The sequence below is a fragment of the Mesoplodon densirostris genome, chromosome 19 (genome assembly GCF_025265405.1).
Source record: "Mesoplodon densirostris isolate mMesDen1 chromosome 19, mMesDen1 primary haplotype, whole genome shotgun sequence".
NCBI classification, from domain to species: Eukaryota; Metazoa; Chordata; class Mammalia; order Artiodactyla; family Ziphiidae; genus Mesoplodon; species Mesoplodon densirostris.
In genome coordinates, this window is record NC_082679.1 from 30507787 (window position 1) to 30527194 (window position 19408).

A 19408-nucleotide genomic window follows, 5' to 3' on the forward strand; every position below is an offset into this window, starting at 1 on the left:
GAAGATAGTTTTTTGGAAAAGATTAACCTGAAACTGACAGACAAATTATATAGTTGAAAATATTCAGGTTTCTCTGATTGGTTTTTAGATATTTTGTTTTCCCCTTTCTGCCTTCCTAAGAGAAGGCTCTCAAATGCTTTTTATCTCTGGTCAATTTAGCTTTGAGGCACATATTTCTATTATCTTGTAAGAAATAACAAAGCCACTTATAATCTCAGCATCTCATCTAAATTTCTAAAGTAGACTTGGTTTTTTTTTTAAAAAAAGTAGTTTTATAACTGCAGCCATACAAATCTCTCTTCATGCCTAAATGGGGTCTGGATCCATGTTTACATACCCATGTATGCTGAGGAATTGAGATGTAAACAGTATTCCCATTCATTCGTTCATATACGACCTCTCTGTCAACTACCTGTTAATATACCTAGTAATACACGTCCTACGCCCAGCACACAAATATAGTTCAGCCAATCTGTAAGTTTCATTTTGCTGCTTCTTCAGGATGCAGGAGCCCAATGTGATTGGATTCAACTTTCAAGAAAAAAATTTAATCATTCGGTAATAATTTTGTCACATACTTAATTTTCATTTATTAAAAATCTTTATATTTACTTGACAAAGCCAGTATTAAAGACCTGATAGTTTCTTGGCAAATCAAAGTAATGATTAAGTGTTTTGGTGATTTGTCATTTGTCCATAGATGTTATTAAGATTTAAGAATGCAAGGGCAGGGGATATGGAAACATATGTATATGTATAACTGATTCATTATGTTATAAAGCAGAAACTAACAACAACAAAAAAAAAAGAATGCAAGGGCTTCCCTGGTGGCGCAGTGGTTGAGAGTCCGCCTGCTGATGCAGGGTACATGGGTTCATGCCCTGGTCTGGGAAGATCCCACATGCCGCGGAGCGGCTGGGTCCGTGAGCCATGGCCGCTGAGCCTGCGCATCCGGAGCCTGTGCTCTGCCACGGGAGAGGCCACAACAGTGAGAGGCCCGCGTACCACAAAAAAAAAAAAAAAGATTTAAGAATGCAATTTAAGAATGCAAGTCACTATGCTGTACACCTAAAACTAACACAACATTGTAAATCAACTGTACTCCAATAAAATGGAAAAAAAAAAACGCAGTAGCCAAATTCAACTTAATTCACCAGACCATAATTCAATACCTATATTGTATAAGGCACTGTGATGAATTGGTATGGTAGGATTAGAGTTCATCTAGTCTGACATTTTACAAATAGGGAATCTAGGGCGCAGTTTCTTACCCAAGATTTTGCTCCATAAATGTTAGTCGTTTCCTGGGTGGTGGTTACTCCTTCAGTTTAAAAGGGATTCCAGTGGGAACTATGATTAGAAAGGTAATTTGACACTATATGTTGGTAGATCTTGGATGCACCTCTTAGAAGTTAAGAATTTGCTTAATTTGTAATGAGAAACTAGTAAAGATTTTAAGTCTGGAAATGATGTAATTAGAGTAGTGATTTAGAAAGATTCATTTACAAGTAGTGAATAAAAGGGATAGTAGGAAACTAGATAGAGAAACCAAATTAGAAGGCTACGTGATAATCCAGGCAGGAAGGCTAATTGTCATTATAAAGTTCCTGCTATTTGCTAGACTCTGTCCTAAGCATTTTACATGTATTTACTCATTTATTCCTTTAATGACCCTGTAAGATAGGTATTGTTTTTAGGCCCATTTTACAGATGAGAAAATTAAGGCACAGAAGATTCAATAACTTCCCCAAGGTTCACAGGTTGTAAATGTCAGTCAAGATTTTAATCTAGGCTGAACAGCTCCAAGTCTAACTTCAGTAGCTATACTATGCTTTCATTATTCCTATGTCTCCTATATCCATTATCCCTATAACAACTATTTGAAGTGTAGGTACCATTTCTCTCTTTTCAGATGAGGAAATGGAGCTTAAAGAGATTAGGGAAATGAACAGTCCGAAAATGAAATTAAGAAGGCGGTTCCATTGACAATGAACATCTGAAAGACTTAAATACTTAAGAATAAATCTCACCAAGGAGGTGAAAGACTTGTGTGCTGAAAACTACAAAACACTGCTGGAAACAAATTTTTAAAGATCTAAGTAAATGGAAGGATATCCTGTGTTCATGGATAGGAAGACTTAACATTGTTAAGATCTACAGATTCAATGCAGTCTCTTCCAAAACTTCAATATCCTTTTTCAGAGAAATGGAAAAGCCGATCCTCAAGCTCATGTGGAATTGCAGTGGGCTCCAAATAGCCAAAACAATCTTAAAAAAGAACAAAATGGAGGGCTCACATGTCCCGAGTTTGAACTTTCTACAAAGCTACAGTAATTAGCTGGTATGATACTGGCATGAGGACAGACATATAGACCAATGGGATAGAATAGAGGGCACAGAAATAAAGCGTCACATATATGGTCAGTTGATTTTTAATAAGGATGCCTAGACCAGTGGGGAAAGGAAAGTCTTTTCAACAAATGATTGCTGGGAAAACTGGATATTCACATGCAAAAGGATGAATTTGGACCTTTACCTAATTATATATACCAAAGTTAACTAGAAATTGATCAATGACCTAAACGTAAGAGCTAAAATTATAAAACTCCTGGCATAAAAGATTTGGGGAAAATCTTCATGACATTACATTTGGCAATGGCTTCATGAGTATGACACCAAAAGCACAGGTAACAAAAGAAAAAATAGATAAATTGGACTTCATCAAAATTTAAAACTTTAGTGCATCAAAAGACACAGTCAAGAAAGTAAGAAAAAACAATGTATAGAATAGGAGGAAATATTTGCAAATCACATGTCTGATAAGAGATTGATATCCAGAATGTATAAAGAACTCCTGTAACTCAACCAACAAAAAACAACTCAGTTCAAAAATAAAGGACTTGAATGGACGCTTGTTCCAAAGAAGACATAAACGGATGGAAGGATGCTTATCATTGTTAGTCATTAGATAAATGCAAATGAAAACTGCAATGAGATACTACTTCACGCCTAGTATGATGGCTGTAATAAAATAAAGTGGAAAATAAAAAGCCTCGCATTGGTGAAGATGTGGAGAAATTGAAACCCTCGTGCATTGCTGGTGGGTGTGTACAATGGTGCAGCTGCTGTGGAAAATAGTCCATCAATTCTTCAAAAACTTAAATGTAGAACTACCATGTAACCAAGCAATTCTACTTCTAGGTATATATCCAAAAGAGTTCAAAGCAGGAACTCAAACAATAGCAGTGTTCATGGCAGCATTATTCACAGTAGCCAAAAGATGGAAACAACCAAAGTGTACATCAAAAGATGAATGGATAAACAAACTGTGGTGTCTGCATACAGTGGAATATTATTCAGCCATAGAAAGGAATAAAATTTTGATATATATACCACAACATGGCTGGACTTAGAAAACATTATGCTTAAGTGAAATAAGCCAGACACTGAAGGACAAATATTATATAATTCCACTTAATATGAGATGAGGTAGCTAGAATAGGCAAATTCATTGAGACATAAAAGTAAAATAGAGGTTACCAGGGGCTGTGGGGGTGAGAGAATGGGAAGTTACTATTTAATGGGTTCAGAGTTTATACTGAGATGATTAAAAAAAGTTTTGGGGGCTTCCCTGGTGGCGCAGTGGTTGAGAGTCCGCCTGCCGATGCAGGGGACACGGGTTCGTGCCCCGGTCCGGGAAGATCCCACATGCGCAGATCGGCTGGGCCCGTGAGCCATGGCCGCTGAGCCTGCATGTCCGGAGCCTGTGATCCACAATGGGTGAGGCCACAGCAGTGAGAGGCCCGCGAACCTCAAAAAAAAAAAAAAAAAGTTTCGGGTATAGGTAGCAGTGAAGGTTACAACAACATTGTGAATATATTTAATGCCACCGAATTGTACAATTCAAATGGCTAAAATGATCAATATTCTGTTATATGTATTTTACCATAGTAAAAAGAGTTACCAAAAAAAAAAAAAAGAGGTTAAGGAAATTTCCCCAAATCGTACAAGCTTGTAAGAAATGGACCACAAACCCAGGCTATCTGACTCCAAGGCCTCTTGGAAATAAGGAGCATCAGTTGTACCTCACCTGGATATTTCTGAGGATCTACCCAAAATCAGGAATACTGAAAATGGGAAGTTTCATGCTTTTGTATCTAAAGCAATTTGGTATATCTGTCTGAGGCCCTAAAGCTTTTTAATCTAAACCTTTCAACTACTCTTAGTGGTTAAGAGTTGGCTACTGGGAGAATTTGTCACTTTTTAGAAACAGTGTTTTTGTTCAGTATTAAAGGATAATAATTTTTAATGGCAAAATCATCACTACTATACAGGTATAAAATGAACATGTGTTAAAGATTTTAATGAACTCATTAATTAATGAGAGAACCATGGTTCCATGGAGAATTCAGAAAGCAGACATCTATATAGGCAATCAGGAATGCTGAAATTAATTTGCAAAACCAGCTTCTTGGGAAAGGGAGAGGACAACATTCATTTTCATTTCTATGGACAAGAATCACTTGTATTACTATTAGTTTCTTACAACTTACAGGAAAATAGCTGAAAGGCGCTGAGACACAGACAGCCTGGAAGGGCACACTGGACAGCATATCCAGTAATCTATGTTTTGCTCATTTCCACATCTTGCACGGTTTTTTCTGACAGCAGTCATAGAAGGGAATCCGTGTATGTAATGCCAGATATGTTGATTATTTTCAGTCAGGAAAAAAACTTTCTAATCTCTAAATTTACCACCCAGCTGCCTTGTCAAGGAACTCCTGAGCTACAGGCAGCTTTTCTAGACTGGACTTTAGGTGGGACAAAACGTCCCCTTAGCCGGGTGTCCAGAACCCTGAGACTGTCTGTGATTTGCTGTGGACATCAGGCGATTTGCTTCACCTTCCTGGGTCTCAAGTTTCCTTGAGTATAAAATGAAAGATTGGACCAGATTTCTTACTTTCTGCCTAGCTCTTATATTTTTATATATCATGGTTCCATCCTATTCTTGAATTTCTGATGCTACCTGAATTCTGCTAAAGCCTCAGAATGAGATCTGAGACATTCTCAGGGACATTGTATTAGTATGTCAGGAACAGGTAGTATTGATATTTGTTCCTTTGGAGAATTAACCCCTTGTTTCTGGGCCCTGTTATTCGATTGCTGGATGCAGTTAACAGTATTGTACACCCTATCCTCTCCTCCAAACCTACCCCGAAGGAGTTAAAAAAGAAACTGTTATTCATGAAGATGTACACGTCTTTAATAATCTAGAAGAAGGGGGTTCCTTTTATGGCAGTACCACGAAGTGTAGCTTTTGAACTCATGAGAGTGGTCTAGAGAGTGTAGCATATGCTTCAAGTCAAGTAGAATATAGAGAATAGTAAGTGATACCTAAACAGTTCTGTCCTGAGTAAAGATGATTATAGATAACCTGGGGCTGTTTGTGGTTGGGGAGATTTTTGTTTCTGCCACATTCTGCGGAATAGTTGTTTGGTGTCAGTACCCTGTTCCTGGCCTCTGCTACTTTCCCTTGGTTGGATCACCTGCCCAAAGACACCATTTGCTGCAAGATTTGTTCAAAAGGTAAGAAATGTTTTTTTTTCAACAAGAAAGCTACTGGAGTTTCCTGAGGTATTACACCCCTCTGTTCTTCCTCCTGTCCTCCCTTCTTAGGATCTTCCTTTCTCCCGGCTTCCCACAGTGATTCTTTGGCTCCTGGGCCTGCTTTCATGTAAATCATGTTCCTCTGACAGAGGAAAAGTGGCTGGAAAAGATCACGTGATCATGTCCTCGTGACAGCTGCTTTGGGAAAGCTAGACCCTTCCCCTGAGGAGTTTGTAGCTATAGAATATCCTTTTGTCATAGCTGTGGTGACATCAGCTATAGAGCCCGGTCTGGCCCTTGGGGAGTACCCCCGAGTTTCACCCCTGCTTTGCCAAGGTCCACATTTGTCATGCTGGCAGAGCAAGTGCCTTGCAGGTTCTGCCTCTGGTGCTATTTGCTTATCTGCTACCTTCATGCCGTTAAGCTCCTTGGCTATGCCCTGACCACCCTGGCTGTGTCCTGAATTAGACTCAGAACAGGCTGATAATACCGTTGAGAAACATGGGGCAGAGTCTTGAGTCTTGGTATCTTTTTCTTTTTCTTAAATGTGTTTAATTTATATGATTCCCAGCAGTCGTGTGTTTGTGGTCAAAGCCCTGTCTGTGGAGCCCTGGGTGGGATTGGGGCGCAGAGAGCATTTTGTTTTCTTCTAGTGAAAGGGGCTATGGAGTAAGACATGTGAGTCTTAGAAGTCTGTATTAAATACTACTCTAACTATATAATTCATTTCATCATTTATGCATAGTAAGGCTTTCAGCATTATCAAATTCTCCCAGCAACTCTGAGGGTTACTATAATTATTATGATTTTACTGATTGGAAAACCAGATACAAAGAGGTAAAGTAACTTTTGTCAAGGCCAATCAGGAAGCCACCGCCAGGGTTGGAGACTATTATTTATTGACTATCTCATCATGTAATCTTAACCTCATAAACTCAGGGAATAGCTTGTGTTAAAATTTTAGACTATGTCATTTCATTCATTCTCATACACCTTTTTTAAAAATTATTTATTTATTTGGCTGTGTTGGGTCTTAGTTGCCACATAAGCTTTTAATAAATGTTAGTTGAATTAACCTGATTGTGCTTGTATTTCTATCCTAGCTTTTTCTTTTTTTTTTATTAGTTTCTGCTTTATAACAAAGTGAATCAGTCATACATCTCATATACATTTATATCATGTTATATTAGTAAAAATCATGGCACATGAAATTTTATACTCCCCCCCTTTCCTCTGTTTGATGTTGTTTCAAAAGGATTTTCTCGCATCACTTAAAAAACACTTAGGAAACAGTTTTAGTGACCGTGTAGTATTTTATTAGATGTGTGGCTGTACCACAGTTTACATAACCATGTTCCTAATGTTGCGTACTTATAATGGATCTAATTTTTGCTGTTACAGATAGTGCTGCAGTGAGTATATTTGTGGTCTAAACATCTGTCTAAACTTTTGGTTATGCCCTTAAGGATAGGTTCCTTCAAAGTATTGGATTGGCCAAAAAGTTCATTTGGTGTTTTCTGTAAGATGCTTCTAGTAGCGCTGAGTTGTCTTTAACTTCATTCAAAGCAATTTTGTTAGACTGTATTGTGACAACTGTCCTATCAGCGTGCATTTTTTTAAAAAACTTATCAAAATTGGTGAATTTTTGTGTAGCCATTTTAATATTGAAAATGGAAGAAGAAAAGCGACATTTTTTTTTTTTTTTTTTTTTTTGTGGTACGCGGGCCTCTCACTGTTGTGGCCTCTCCCGTTGCGGAGCACAGGCTCCGGACGCGCAGGCTCAGCGGCCACGGCTCACGGGACCAGCCGCTCCGCGGCATGTGGGATCTTCCCGGACCGGGGCATGAACCCACGTCCCCTGCATCGGCAGGCGGACTCTCAACCACTGCGCCACCAGGGAAGCCCAAAAGCGACATTCTGGGCACATTATGCTTTATTATTTCAAGAAAGGTAAAAACGCAACTGAAACGCAAAAGAAAGATTTGTGCAGTATATGGAGAAGGTGCTGTGACTGATCAAACGTGTCAAAAGTGGTTTGTGAAGTTTCATGCTGGAGATTTCTCGCTGGACAAAGCTCCATGGTCGGGTAGACCAATTGAAGTTGATAGCGATGAAATCAAGACATTAACTGAGAGCAGTCAATGTTATACCATGCGGGAGGTAGCCAATATACTCAAAATATCCAAATCAAACGTTGAAAATCATTTGCACCAGCTTGGTTATGTTAATTGCTTTGATGTTTGGGTTCCATGTAAGTTAAGTGAAAAAAACCTTCTCAACTGTATTTCCTCATGCGATTCTCTACTTAAACGTAATGAAAAGTTCCATTTTTAAAACAAATTGTGATGGGTGATGAAAAGTGGATACTGTACAATAATGTGGAACGGAAGAGATTGTGGGGCAAATGAAATGAGCCACCATCAACCACACCAAGACCGGTCTTCAAAGAAGGTGATGCTGTGTATATGGTGGGATTGGAAGGGAGTCCTCTATTATGAGCTCCTTCCAGAAAACCAAAGATTAATTCCAACAAGCACTGCTCCCAGTTAGACCAACTGAAAGCAGCACTTGAAGAAAAGTGTCTGGAATTAGTCAACAGAAAATGCATCATCTTCCATCAGGATAACGCAAGACCACATGTTTCTTTCATGACCAGGCAAAAACTGTTACAGCTTGGCTGGGAAGTTCTGATTCATCCACCGTATTCACCAGACATAACACCTTCGGATTTCCATTTATTTCAGTCTGTACAAAATCCTCTTAATGGAAAAAATTTCAATTCCCTGGAAGATTGTAAAGGGCACCTGGAACAGTTCTTTGCTCAAAAAGATAAAATGTTTTGGGAAGGTGGAATTATGATGTTGCCTGAAAAATGGCAGAAGGTAGTGGAACAAAACGGTGAATACATTGTTTAATAAAATACTTGGTGAAAATGAAAAACGTGTCTTTTATTTTTACTTAAAAGCCGAAGGAACTTTTTGGTCAACCCAATAGAATCACTGGGTGTGAGATTATGAATATTTAGGAGGCTTTCAGTATATTGACAGATGGCTTTTCCAGAAAGATTGAATCAATTTATATTTTCATAAGCAATAGTATTTGAGAAGATCTCTCCACTCTCTTTTCCATTGAACTTTGTCATTTCTTTAAAGTTTTTTACTGGTTACTTTAATTTTGTAACCAGAAAATGTATCTTGTTTTTATCATTTAAACTTCTTTGCTTCTTGGTGAAATAATCATTTTTTCATGTGACTATTACCCATTTGTTAAGAACCACTCTTCTAACCCAAGATAAGGGCATAGAAGAAGAATGTTAACTGTGCAGTTCCAACAGGAAGGATTTGTGGGACAGGGTCCACGTCCTATAGGGAGGTTGAACTTTTTTTTATTGTTGTTGTTTGCCTTGCCTTAAAAAGTCCACCTGGCGTGAATGTTATGATCTGGGGCAAGGCCCGTAATGAGGCCCAGGGATTCTGCCACTATCTTCTCTTGGTGCCAATCCCTTCCGACTAGGGAGAACGTGGCACTAGAGCTGAGTACTGAGCTGAGTACTGAAAGCTTGTGCGAGGACTCAGGGTTCAGCTCTAACCTGGGCCTCAGTCCTTGAATGGCATGTTGGCGAGATGATGTTTAATGCGGAATCAGAGCGTGTATTCTCTGAAAATCCAGCATTCTCTTGCTCTCGCTTTGCGTTACCCAAGGTGCAGTGGATGGTTCTTAAAATCCAGTGCCAGCCTGTCTTTCCTGATTAGCTGGCACCATTTTCTTGACATGAGCTTTAGTTCTCTAGGCTTGTGCTCCATGATGGAACATTTTGAAGCACAGATTAGTTCTAAGTTTATTGCATTTTTCATCACCCAGCTGCTGTGCCTAGAGCCTGGAGTGAATGGCCATCTTTTGCATTGTAAGGTCTAGATGCATTAGAAGTAGCTCTCCACACCCCCAGCCCCTCAGTACTCAAAGCACTGAATTCACTCCTCCACTTGGAAAGGGATGGGATATCCCAAAGCAGTGGTTACATAATTGTGGATTGGCTTTCACCCATCCAGCTTTACTTCCTCCTGTGATAGTGAATTCCAGGCTGGCAACAGTAATTAGATCTCAGAAAAGCCCTTCACAAAACACAACAGGCTAAAGAAAGTCACAGCCTCTTCTGTGCATTGGCTAGAGTTTCAGAGCCCTTCATTTTTAGTGTACGGTAACCTTAGCCAGTAGTGCTTTTTTTTTTTCTGTGCATTAATTTTAATTAAGCAATGACACCTACTTTCTGTTCCGCTCTGAGATCTACGTGTAGCTAAACTGATGGTTTAAGTGCCTCCTCACCCTTGGTCACTGACGTTGCTGCAAACAGAGCAGCAGACAGAAGATCTCCTACACGCGACTGAGTAACCCAGGAATTGCTCAGTTTAGTGAAACAGATAAGTAAGTGCTGTAAGAAGTTGCAAAGATCAGGGAAGACTTCCTAGAATCTGGCTGAGCCAAACTTTGAAAGATCAAGTGACATTACAGAGGTATGACTATGAGATTATGTATAACTCAAGACCCACACTTAGGATACAGTGTGTGTATTACACTTTGCAGTCTGTAAGGGGTTTTCTCTTTAATTCTCACAAGAATCCTGCAGAGATGGGTAGTGAGAGGTTTAATGTTTTGCATAAAGTCAAATAGCCAGCAAGTGGCAAGAAGTCTGAACTGTTGTCTGTTTTCACTTGTGATTCAGTCTTGAAGAGGAGCCCTGTAAGGCCCAGCAAGAGAGTAGGCCAAGAGAGCCCTTTCCCTGAAGGTCACAGCAAGGCCGTGAGACACGGGGATCATTTGGGGACACCCCAGGATGTGTCCAGTTATCATTGGAATCTAAAATTAAGGTCTAATATGATTTAACATATTCAGTAATCACTTTGGAAAAGAAAGGAGTTAGTGAAAAGCAATTCCTTTAACTTCATGATATCGGAATAGAAGAATCACAGCAAAGCTAGAATAAATATAGATGGATATACAATGTTTAGGTGACTTTATAATTATTATATGTTGTATATTAATATATACAGTAATCATTTCCAGAAGGAAGGGTGTATGTAAAGAAAACAATAAAAGAAAAATATTTTAAAGCACTTTGTGAGTTAGTACAAGAACTAGAAGAATTATGGTAAAACAAAAAGAAAAGAAAAGCAGGGAATGAAGATGAATAGAGCCAGATATTTCCTACATTTTTAAACCTCTACTCATTTTAGGTTTCTGGCTATAGACTGAAGTAACATTTTTCTTTACTCAGATTGGAATTACAAAGACCAGTAGAAACGGTGGTCCTAGGGCAGTTGGTTTCTGCTCCCTGGTTGTCTGATCTCAACCAGAATGAGTCAGTCCTTCAACAAGATGTCAGCAGCCAGGACTCTTAGGCAGGTAAAGGAAATAGTCCATTATTATAGGGATTTCAAGCCAGGCTTCATATTATCTTACCCTGGCGATGACAATTACATTCGTTTTTATTGGAAAATAATAACCTTGGAGTTGAGCTGTATGTTTACACAAGAGGCATTGCTTCTAGGGGTTCTGTCATTTCCAAGTTCACGTTGGCTGTCAGGAAATGGGACACCTGATGCAACTTCTGAGGAGGGAATTGAACAGTTTGAGTTGTGTTGATTTCACAGAGAATTGTGCAAGGTAATCTACTGCATCTGACACTTGAGTATCTGGCCTCTAAAGGCCATCAGTTGAACAGTGCCAGGCATTGCTCTTGGCTTAATATAGTGGTTGAAAAGAAGACAGGCAAGGTTGCTGCCCTCCTGGGGCTTACACTTTAATGGGGGAAGATGGAGGACAAACAAGTGAAAGTCAATGAACAGGGCAATGCATCGTGTCACCCCTCGGGGGCTCTTGAAAGACTAATTCTTCTGTTGCGTACCACAGGTACACAAGGTGAATTTTTGTGCCTTAATAAAGGTATAAAGGTGACTGAATGGTTGGAAGTCCACTGAGCTTCTGTTTGATACTTACTGCTAATGAATTTTCATACCTGCAGATCTCTGAGAATTCTTAAATAAAATTTTCTCTCTTAGGTTACAGAGAACACATCGTAGAAGATACAAAACCCGAATCTATCAGTGACACTACCGACTTGGCCCTACCACCTGAAATGCCGATTTTGATTGACTTTCACGCTCTGAAAGACATCCTCGGGCCCCCGATGTATGAAATGGAGGTGATCATTCTCGTTCCTTTGTTGATACCCACCAGTTTACTCTGTTGGTTGCCTAATAGATTGGGGGAGAAGTAGATTTGGGTATTTGGGGAGGCTGAATTTTATCTGAAGATTGGAAACTTGTGTTCTCTATGGTATTAAATTTTGGTGCTTAATGTGATAATATGGCTTTTACAGAGCGCCAGAGACCCTGGCCAGATCCTCTTTTGGAAACCCAGTCTGATCTTATTCTTTGCATCCAGTTCCATTTTAAGAACAGTGTCTCTGACTTTCTCTGACTTTCCTCCTTAGAAATTCTATATTCCTATTGTATGTGCTTTAATTAAGTATTTCTTTGTGCTGTCAAAGACTTGGAGGGATGAGGGAGGGAACAACCTAGTACAGAATACCTGAAGACATGAGCCTGGCTTTAGCTTCAGGCTGCTCTAGTGCAGACCAGATGGCATCTTTCAGGATCTGTTCTTTCATTGTTATTACTAGTTCCTTTCGAGTTAAACTGACATGCAAGTCCAGCCCTATTTCCATCTCTCTCCCCTAACTCTCCCTCATAGCGGAACGCGGAGCCATAAAGGCCTTGGGAGCAGGACCGAGTCGAGGGAGCTGGATAGAAATAGGTGTTGGTCTATTCTTACCAACTATAGTACTCTGTTTTGGAATGGGAGATATAAATTATAGAGTTGTTAGAAAATAGAGGATTTTTAAAGTCCTGGGAATGTTGAGATCACCAAAGGAAGCTGTGACTGCTGAGGTATTGTGATATATTTTATAGGATGCTTATATGAGCTTTCCTGGGGCATTTACTAGAAAGAGTATGTATTTTACTACTGAACTTATTAGCATCTTTCTTCAGAAGCTTTACCATCACCTTGTCTGTGTAAAGGAAAAAAGGTTTTCAGAAGATATATCTGGTGAATTATGCAGAAGATAATCTCTCCATCCAGCATTTGAAATCACTACCAGTAAACATGATTTTCCTGAAGTCTTAAAACTGAGAAGAGGAGAAGTAGCCCCCAAACCCATCTTGTTTATTTTCTTAAACTCTGAGCTAGTCATTTAGTGCTGCAAAGCTCTCAGCTACAAGAATAGAACGCGTTTACTGTTGGCAGTAAACCTGGTCCTGAACGATAGAATCAGAAACATTATTTTGGTTATTTGAATTCTTAAGATACTGTGGATGGATTTAAATTTTCAAGTGTTGAAAGAAGTGGAGCAAAACTTGTTTTGGTTGAGAACGCGGGCCAAAGCTGCTTTCCTGTTCCAAGTGAACCCAGTGATTCTGTGAGTGACAGTGGAAACAGGTTCTGCTCCTGCATGTCCGGCGGGCTTTTTTCTCTTGGCTTTCCAGAGCAGTACATGCCAGCCATTCTTTGGGAATTTACACCAGAGCAGTTGATAAAAACAAAAGATGGATGTGTGTTTCTGTTGCACAGACCCTTCTCTCCCAGCCATGACTGCTCCTGTTAGGTTTGGAAGCATTGCTGACATTCTTGGAGCTTTGGCAGAGAAAGAGCCAAAGGACAGAAAAGAGAAATTTTATAAACACTGCTTAATAGCTCTGTTTGATATCACTGCAAAAACTATTTTATTTTCTTTGTAGCATCTGAGCTATTACATATGAACACTTTGACCAGTATGAATCCGGTAGCCATTTTCCCTTCTATAAATAGCATCTTAGAATAGAAGGTCTGGTATCTGGGAGTTTGGAACATTTTGTTCATATTTTCCACAGTTGAGAGAATTTACCCTGGTAAATTCTTTACCCTGGTAAAGAAACCCAGGGGTTTCTTTCTCTACCTTTAGTGGTCTAATGACCATCAGCCCCAAATTATATCACCACTCTCTGCCTCAGCTTTTGCATCCGTGAAATTAAGATTTTATGGAACATTTCTTTATTGTCCACAAGGTCCATCACTGTGCTAGGGGTCGTCCATTTTACACACAGGGAAAGACCTTAAGGAAATTAAATGAATCATGCAAATTCACATAAGGTGCAATTAGTGAGGCCAATCTTTAAACTCAGATCAGCCAACTCAAGTCCAGTATTCTTTCCACTCTCCTATAATACCCTGCAGCCAAGCTAATTCCTGCCCTTTCCTGCTAAAAGAGAATTGCTTGAAGTACAGCAGTTTAACAAAAAGGCATACCTGCTCTACGTCAGATTTTCATTTCTATTCTTAGCAACTATAGTACTCTGTTTTGGAATGGGAGATATAAATTATAGAGTTGTTAGAAAACAGGATTTTTAAAGTCCTGGGGATGTTGAGATCACCAAAGGAAAAGGGTACGGAGTAAAGAGCAGGGAGCCTAGGAGCAGGCCCTGAACCCTAAGGGTCACGTAGGGAAAGAGGAGCCCTCAGAACAGACAGAGAGAAACTAAGAAGGAACAGGCAGTCAGGTAAGAGCAAAACAAGGATGTTGTGCCGCCATGAAAACAAAGGCGGAGACTGTCTCAAGAAGGGGGAACATGCAGGCGTGTTTGCTGTCTGTGTACTGGATTCGACAGCCTGGAGGTTGTAGGGGACCTTGACACAGTGGGCTCACAGGGAGTGGTGGGAGTGTGTTGAAGAGGGAATGGAAGGTGGGGAAGTAGAAGTGGTTGGCAGGCAGCTCTTTCAGAAGCTTGGCTGTGAACGACTGCAGGGAAGTGAGGTGGCTAGAAGGGAGGATGGAGGCCAAAGGGAGAGTGGTCACAAATGGCAGCCTGTTTGCTGGTCAGAATAGTCCAGTAGAGAGAGTCAGACTGAGGTTGCTGGAGAGAGAGGTGGTACCACAGGAGCAGGGTCTTCGGGGTAGTGCGGCGCGGTGGGGTCCCCGGTGTGGAGGAAGAGGGTCCCCTATGGCGGGTATGATGGAGAAAGGGGGCTGAGAGTGTTGAGTAATTACACGGAAAAGATGATGATGCTGGAACAGAGGCGTCTTCGTGCACGAGGAGAGCAGTAGAGCTGGGACAGAGCTGGTGTATAACGTGAAGGAGGTAGAGTTGATGGTCTTGAGTACAAGTGAGCTAGAAGGATGAAAAAGTGGCGCTCAGGGAAGGGGGTGGTTAAATTCAGGTTTCAGAGGTCGTATGGCTTCTGTTGGCAATAAGGACCGGGAAAAGGGGGCTGGGTGAGGGTGAGAAGCGTGGTTTTGGAGTTAAGGGCGTGCTTAGAGACAGAGAAGCCAGCTTGCTCGGGTCTCAGGTACTCCCTGAAGAAACCCAGGGTGATGGCGGGACTCGGGGTGGTCAGGAAGGAGAGAGTGGGTTTGACTGCAGAAGGCAGTGAGCAGAGAATGAAGATGGGGAGCCGGCTGCCATAAGCAGGGTTAGCGTGATGAACACTCAGCGTGATGAGCCCCGCCTCCTCGGCCGTGCTGGCCTCATCCGATGCATGGGGTGGGGGGCGGATTATATATAGGTGTTAGATAGTTTTTAGAATTTGGTGAGTTAACGTATATAAGGCACCCGCCATAGTGCCCGGTACATGCTAAAAAGACAAACAAACACTGGTTCCTGCAATCACCATACACCCTAAGAACAAATAGACCTATGCCCAGTCACAAAAGTAGAAGTCCCTACTAGTTTTATTATAACCCTAATTTTATATTTGCTTTAATAACCTATACCACCCCCTTACTGTGCTTTATTTTCATTGAAGATGAGTCTGCAAACATACGTTAGTACCAAAAGTGTTACTGACCTAGCAAACTAACAGTAAGGAAGAAAGATAAGAAGGCACACTTTTACCGGTGTTATATCCGTTTAGAATTCTCTCAACAGGCTGAAAAATGAGTTCCTGAAACTTTGTCTAGATTTCATATTTAGGAACAGTATCATAAGTCACCTTTTCAAATACAATAAAGTTTCCGAAAGAAGCAAGATCAGTTAAACACCCACTTTTACAAAATAACAGATCTCCCTGCATTATGAGAGAGAGAGAGTGGGAGAGGGTGGGGTAGGTGCCGGTGTCTGGGGCAGCCGAGACTTCATTCTCCCTGACTGCTTCTCAGAACACCTCCTCAGAGGCAGGCCCGGGTCCCGGCGTGGAGGGTTTAGGAGGGACGCAGCTATTGAGTCTCATTTGATCTGGTCAGTTACGAGATTGCCATTAATAATGGTAAACTTGGTTGCAGTTACTTTTACTGATTACATGAACCTCTTTGGGGGGAGATGAGAATCTTATAATTTTCATTTTCATCCTAGTGAAGCCAGGAGAAGCCTCCACATTATGAGATACATATATACACACACACATGCATATTATCTGCATATTAGATATATATACATAATTAGATACATTATATAAATATAATACAATCCTGCAGTTGACACCCCCACCCCCCCAAAAAAACCCAACATATAGAGTTCCTCTATATCTCTGGGGGTAACAATCAATCTCATAGACTGCAAATGTGGTGGCACAATCAGAAGAACACATAAACTCTAGTCTTTCCAGGATAAATTTGATTTTCAGCCTCAGAAAACCAGTCATCCAAGCCACGAGCGTCTATGTTTTGTCCAGTCTGCTAATCCTGAGAATGTGTCATCTGAGTATTCCTGACTCCATTCATAGTCTGTATGAAAGCCTCAGTGGTGGACAAAAAGACCTTATGCAAAGGTCACTGCCCTTAGAAAAAACAGTAATAAAGGGAAGAAGAGACTAGACATGCAGATTTTAAAAAACGTCCTGGATAGAATGCATCCACAGGTGAATTCCAGGAGATTCCATCAGTGTGCTTGCCTTGCAGACAGACAAAAGCAGGTGCTAGAAATGAGCGAAGTGTATAAACACTAACGAAATGCCCAAAGAGTCATGGTAGTAAATTCCTTCTTCCTCCCTCTCCATTCAGACCTGCTGTGCCCCACGCCCCTGTTAGGACAGCACCGATGCTGCAGTCAGCCTGGCCCACTACCAGCCAGTTGTACCAAGGAAAGGCCTTACTGGAAGGGCCTGCAAGCAGCTCGCTCTCAGCAGCGCCGGTGCTGCGCCAGACTGGGGCTGTGTCGCGCAGCTTCCAGAGGTGACGGTGGCTGACCCCGGCACCCCTCCAAAGCAAACAAGTTCACAACTGGAAAAATCAAATATTCCTACAGAGACTTTAAAGAAGTTGGCAGATGGAGAGCCGCTGTGGTGACAACCCTGGCGGGAGCATAAAAAATGCCGTGCGAGCTATAGAAAACAAACCAACGTGTGGTGTAAGCGTTAGCGAGGCAGGAACCTGCACACATACCGCAGCCATCTGACAGCTCAGGTTTTGCGAGGCACTGTGCCTGTCCCTGGCGAGAAGGCCCACAGTATTATTCCTGTCTTGAGTCCTTGGCACCTGCTGGCCTCTCTGCTGTGAAAAGGCTCCCTGGCCCTTTTCTGCCCAGCAGACCTTAAGACCGCTCAGTCTCTCCTGTGACACCTGTCCCAACTCCGCAGACATGGACCCTTGCCTCTGCAGGGCTCTCTGTAGATACAGGCACTGGCTAGATGGTCTTGTTGCACTCCCTGTGCTGGGGGGTAAGCGGCCCCTTATCTGATGTGGTTAGGTAGGTAGTCTGTCACCGCTCTGAGGTTTTCACTTGATATCCCTATGATCCATGATGGAGCCAGGCTCCCGTTGCCAGTAAAGCACCATTGGATGAAGGTAAAACTCTTAGTCCCTCTGATGGCTGCAGCAGTAGATAACAAGGTATTGAAACTGTAAGTGTCGGTCTAGGTTTGGAAGGGTCACAAAGAGTTGTACGTATTTACTATTTCAGTCAAGTATCACTAAATATCACTATTTTAAGTTAATCGAGAGGAAAGAACAGTGTGAAATTGGCAATGATTAGATGCCCAAATGCTCCTTAAACACTGCTATCATTGAAGTGTTCAGAATGCAATCATACTTTATAAGACATATCCTATTATTAATTAGGTTTTTCATTAAATATTTTAAACACTTCCTCAGTCTGCATATTTACATGATTGATAGAATTATTACAGAAGAAAATGACCATTTCTTTGAACAAGATTTAGTGAACAGATAAAGGAAACTTGAAGCACCAGTTTCAAGGGAAATTGAATGACAGAAGTGAACTTGAGATACTCCTGTTCCACTTTGACATTTAGAGGGAAAAACGTTCTAAGCATCAAGCCTAGGCCTGTCTTGGCTAATATAATTGATGATTCCACAAACCAGTAATGGAATTAGAAACTGGTAGAAAAGTGCCAGTAGATAAACATAGTTTTGAAATTATTGTGTTGAATCACTTGTTAGAGAAGTCTGTAAAATATAAATTGTTCTGTATAAAGGGTTTAAGATGGCTGGGAAAGTGCATGCAGGAGCAAGGAAGAGCATATATCTTATCTTTTAAATTCATATTTACTTGCACTCATTATTTCTGAGGGAAAAATACATAGAAACTGGATGCTTGGTTGTTAAGAGAATTGTTACAATTTCAGAACACATGGCTTTGAAGAATATGACTCCAAGTCTAAGAATTACAGATTCGTTACTTCTTAGATAACTGCTATTAGCCTGATCACGAGACTCTAGGTTTGATAGTAACTCCTGCCCTCAGTTCTCCCACCCGTGTGTGTTGTTGTTGAGTTACACAGATTTGTCACTGGTCCCATCTTCAGGTTAATATTTGAGCACTTACCGTCAAGTTAGAATAAAGTGATTACGAGCCTGGATGGTTTTGGTTTGGTCACGTGTACTTATCTACCCCCTGTCCTTTCAATGAACAACGGACCGGTTACTTTTACCCAGAGCATCACGACTCTCCCGCAGATGGAGAGTGTTGGAAACTGGCTTGGTTTCTTGAAGCAATGTGGTAATCAACATGAATCCTACTTCTGATTCTTTGGGGACATGTTTGGTATTATTCTGACAAAATGAGTTTTGAGGATTTAGCTGTTAAAAAAAAAAGGGATTGTTCTCATTATAGCTAATGAAGTTGTGCTATATGGCTTTTTCTGTTAAATTAGCACAGGATTGAGTATATTGAGGATAATTCTTTAGGACTGGTTCAGTCAGTCCTAGAAAAGAGCCGTGCAGTAAAAACAGGAACCCCTGACACGTTCCCACCCAAAGTAGATGTTGTTCAGGTATAGAGAATTGATTTTATATTAGCAAGAACAAGCCTTGTGAACACTTCTATAAATAGTTGTTTCTGTGTTTTCCTTAAATAGTACTGATCTTTTGCGTATTGATCTTTTGCGTCTTTCTCCTCAAATAGATACAAAACAGGGCAAATGCAAAGCTGAGGGAAGGTGAAATCCATGGCGCACAGTGTCAGCTCAGCCAGCGGTGCAGACTGGCCTTCCCAGCCTCTAACATGTCATTAAATAGAAAATTAAAATTTTAAATATAAAACCAACTTGAAAAATAGGCTTTTATGTTTACTACTAAAAATAAGTGCCCAGTAGCTTCAATGGATGTCACACATCCATTTAAAATCAGGATTTTCAGCAGCTAAGCCCCTTGGAAAAGAAGTAAGCATCAGCCCCCCAGCCCTTTAACCAGAAACTCAGGCTGCTCCTAAGTGAGAAAGTTACCTCTCGGTGGAAAAATCTCATGATTGCATTAGTGCTGGGTTGACATATTGTGCCCAGCTCCTCTAACATGGATAACTTCTATAGGATAAGA

At 40.8% G+C, this 19408-nt stretch overlaps 1 protein-coding gene across 1 annotated transcript in view; it reads left to right on the forward strand.

The window, feature by feature from the left end:
• The window catches only part of LONP2 (lon peptidase 2, peroxisomal), an 87801-nt gene that overhangs the window by 63039 nt on the left and 5354 nt on the right, over positions 1 to 19408 (forward strand). The window contains exon 12 of the mRNA XM_060083572.1: positions 11664 to 11806. Coding sequence (XP_059939555.1) covers positions 11664 to 11806 — 143 coding nt within the window. The remainder of the gene's footprint in view (positions 1 to 11663; positions 11807 to 19408) is intronic.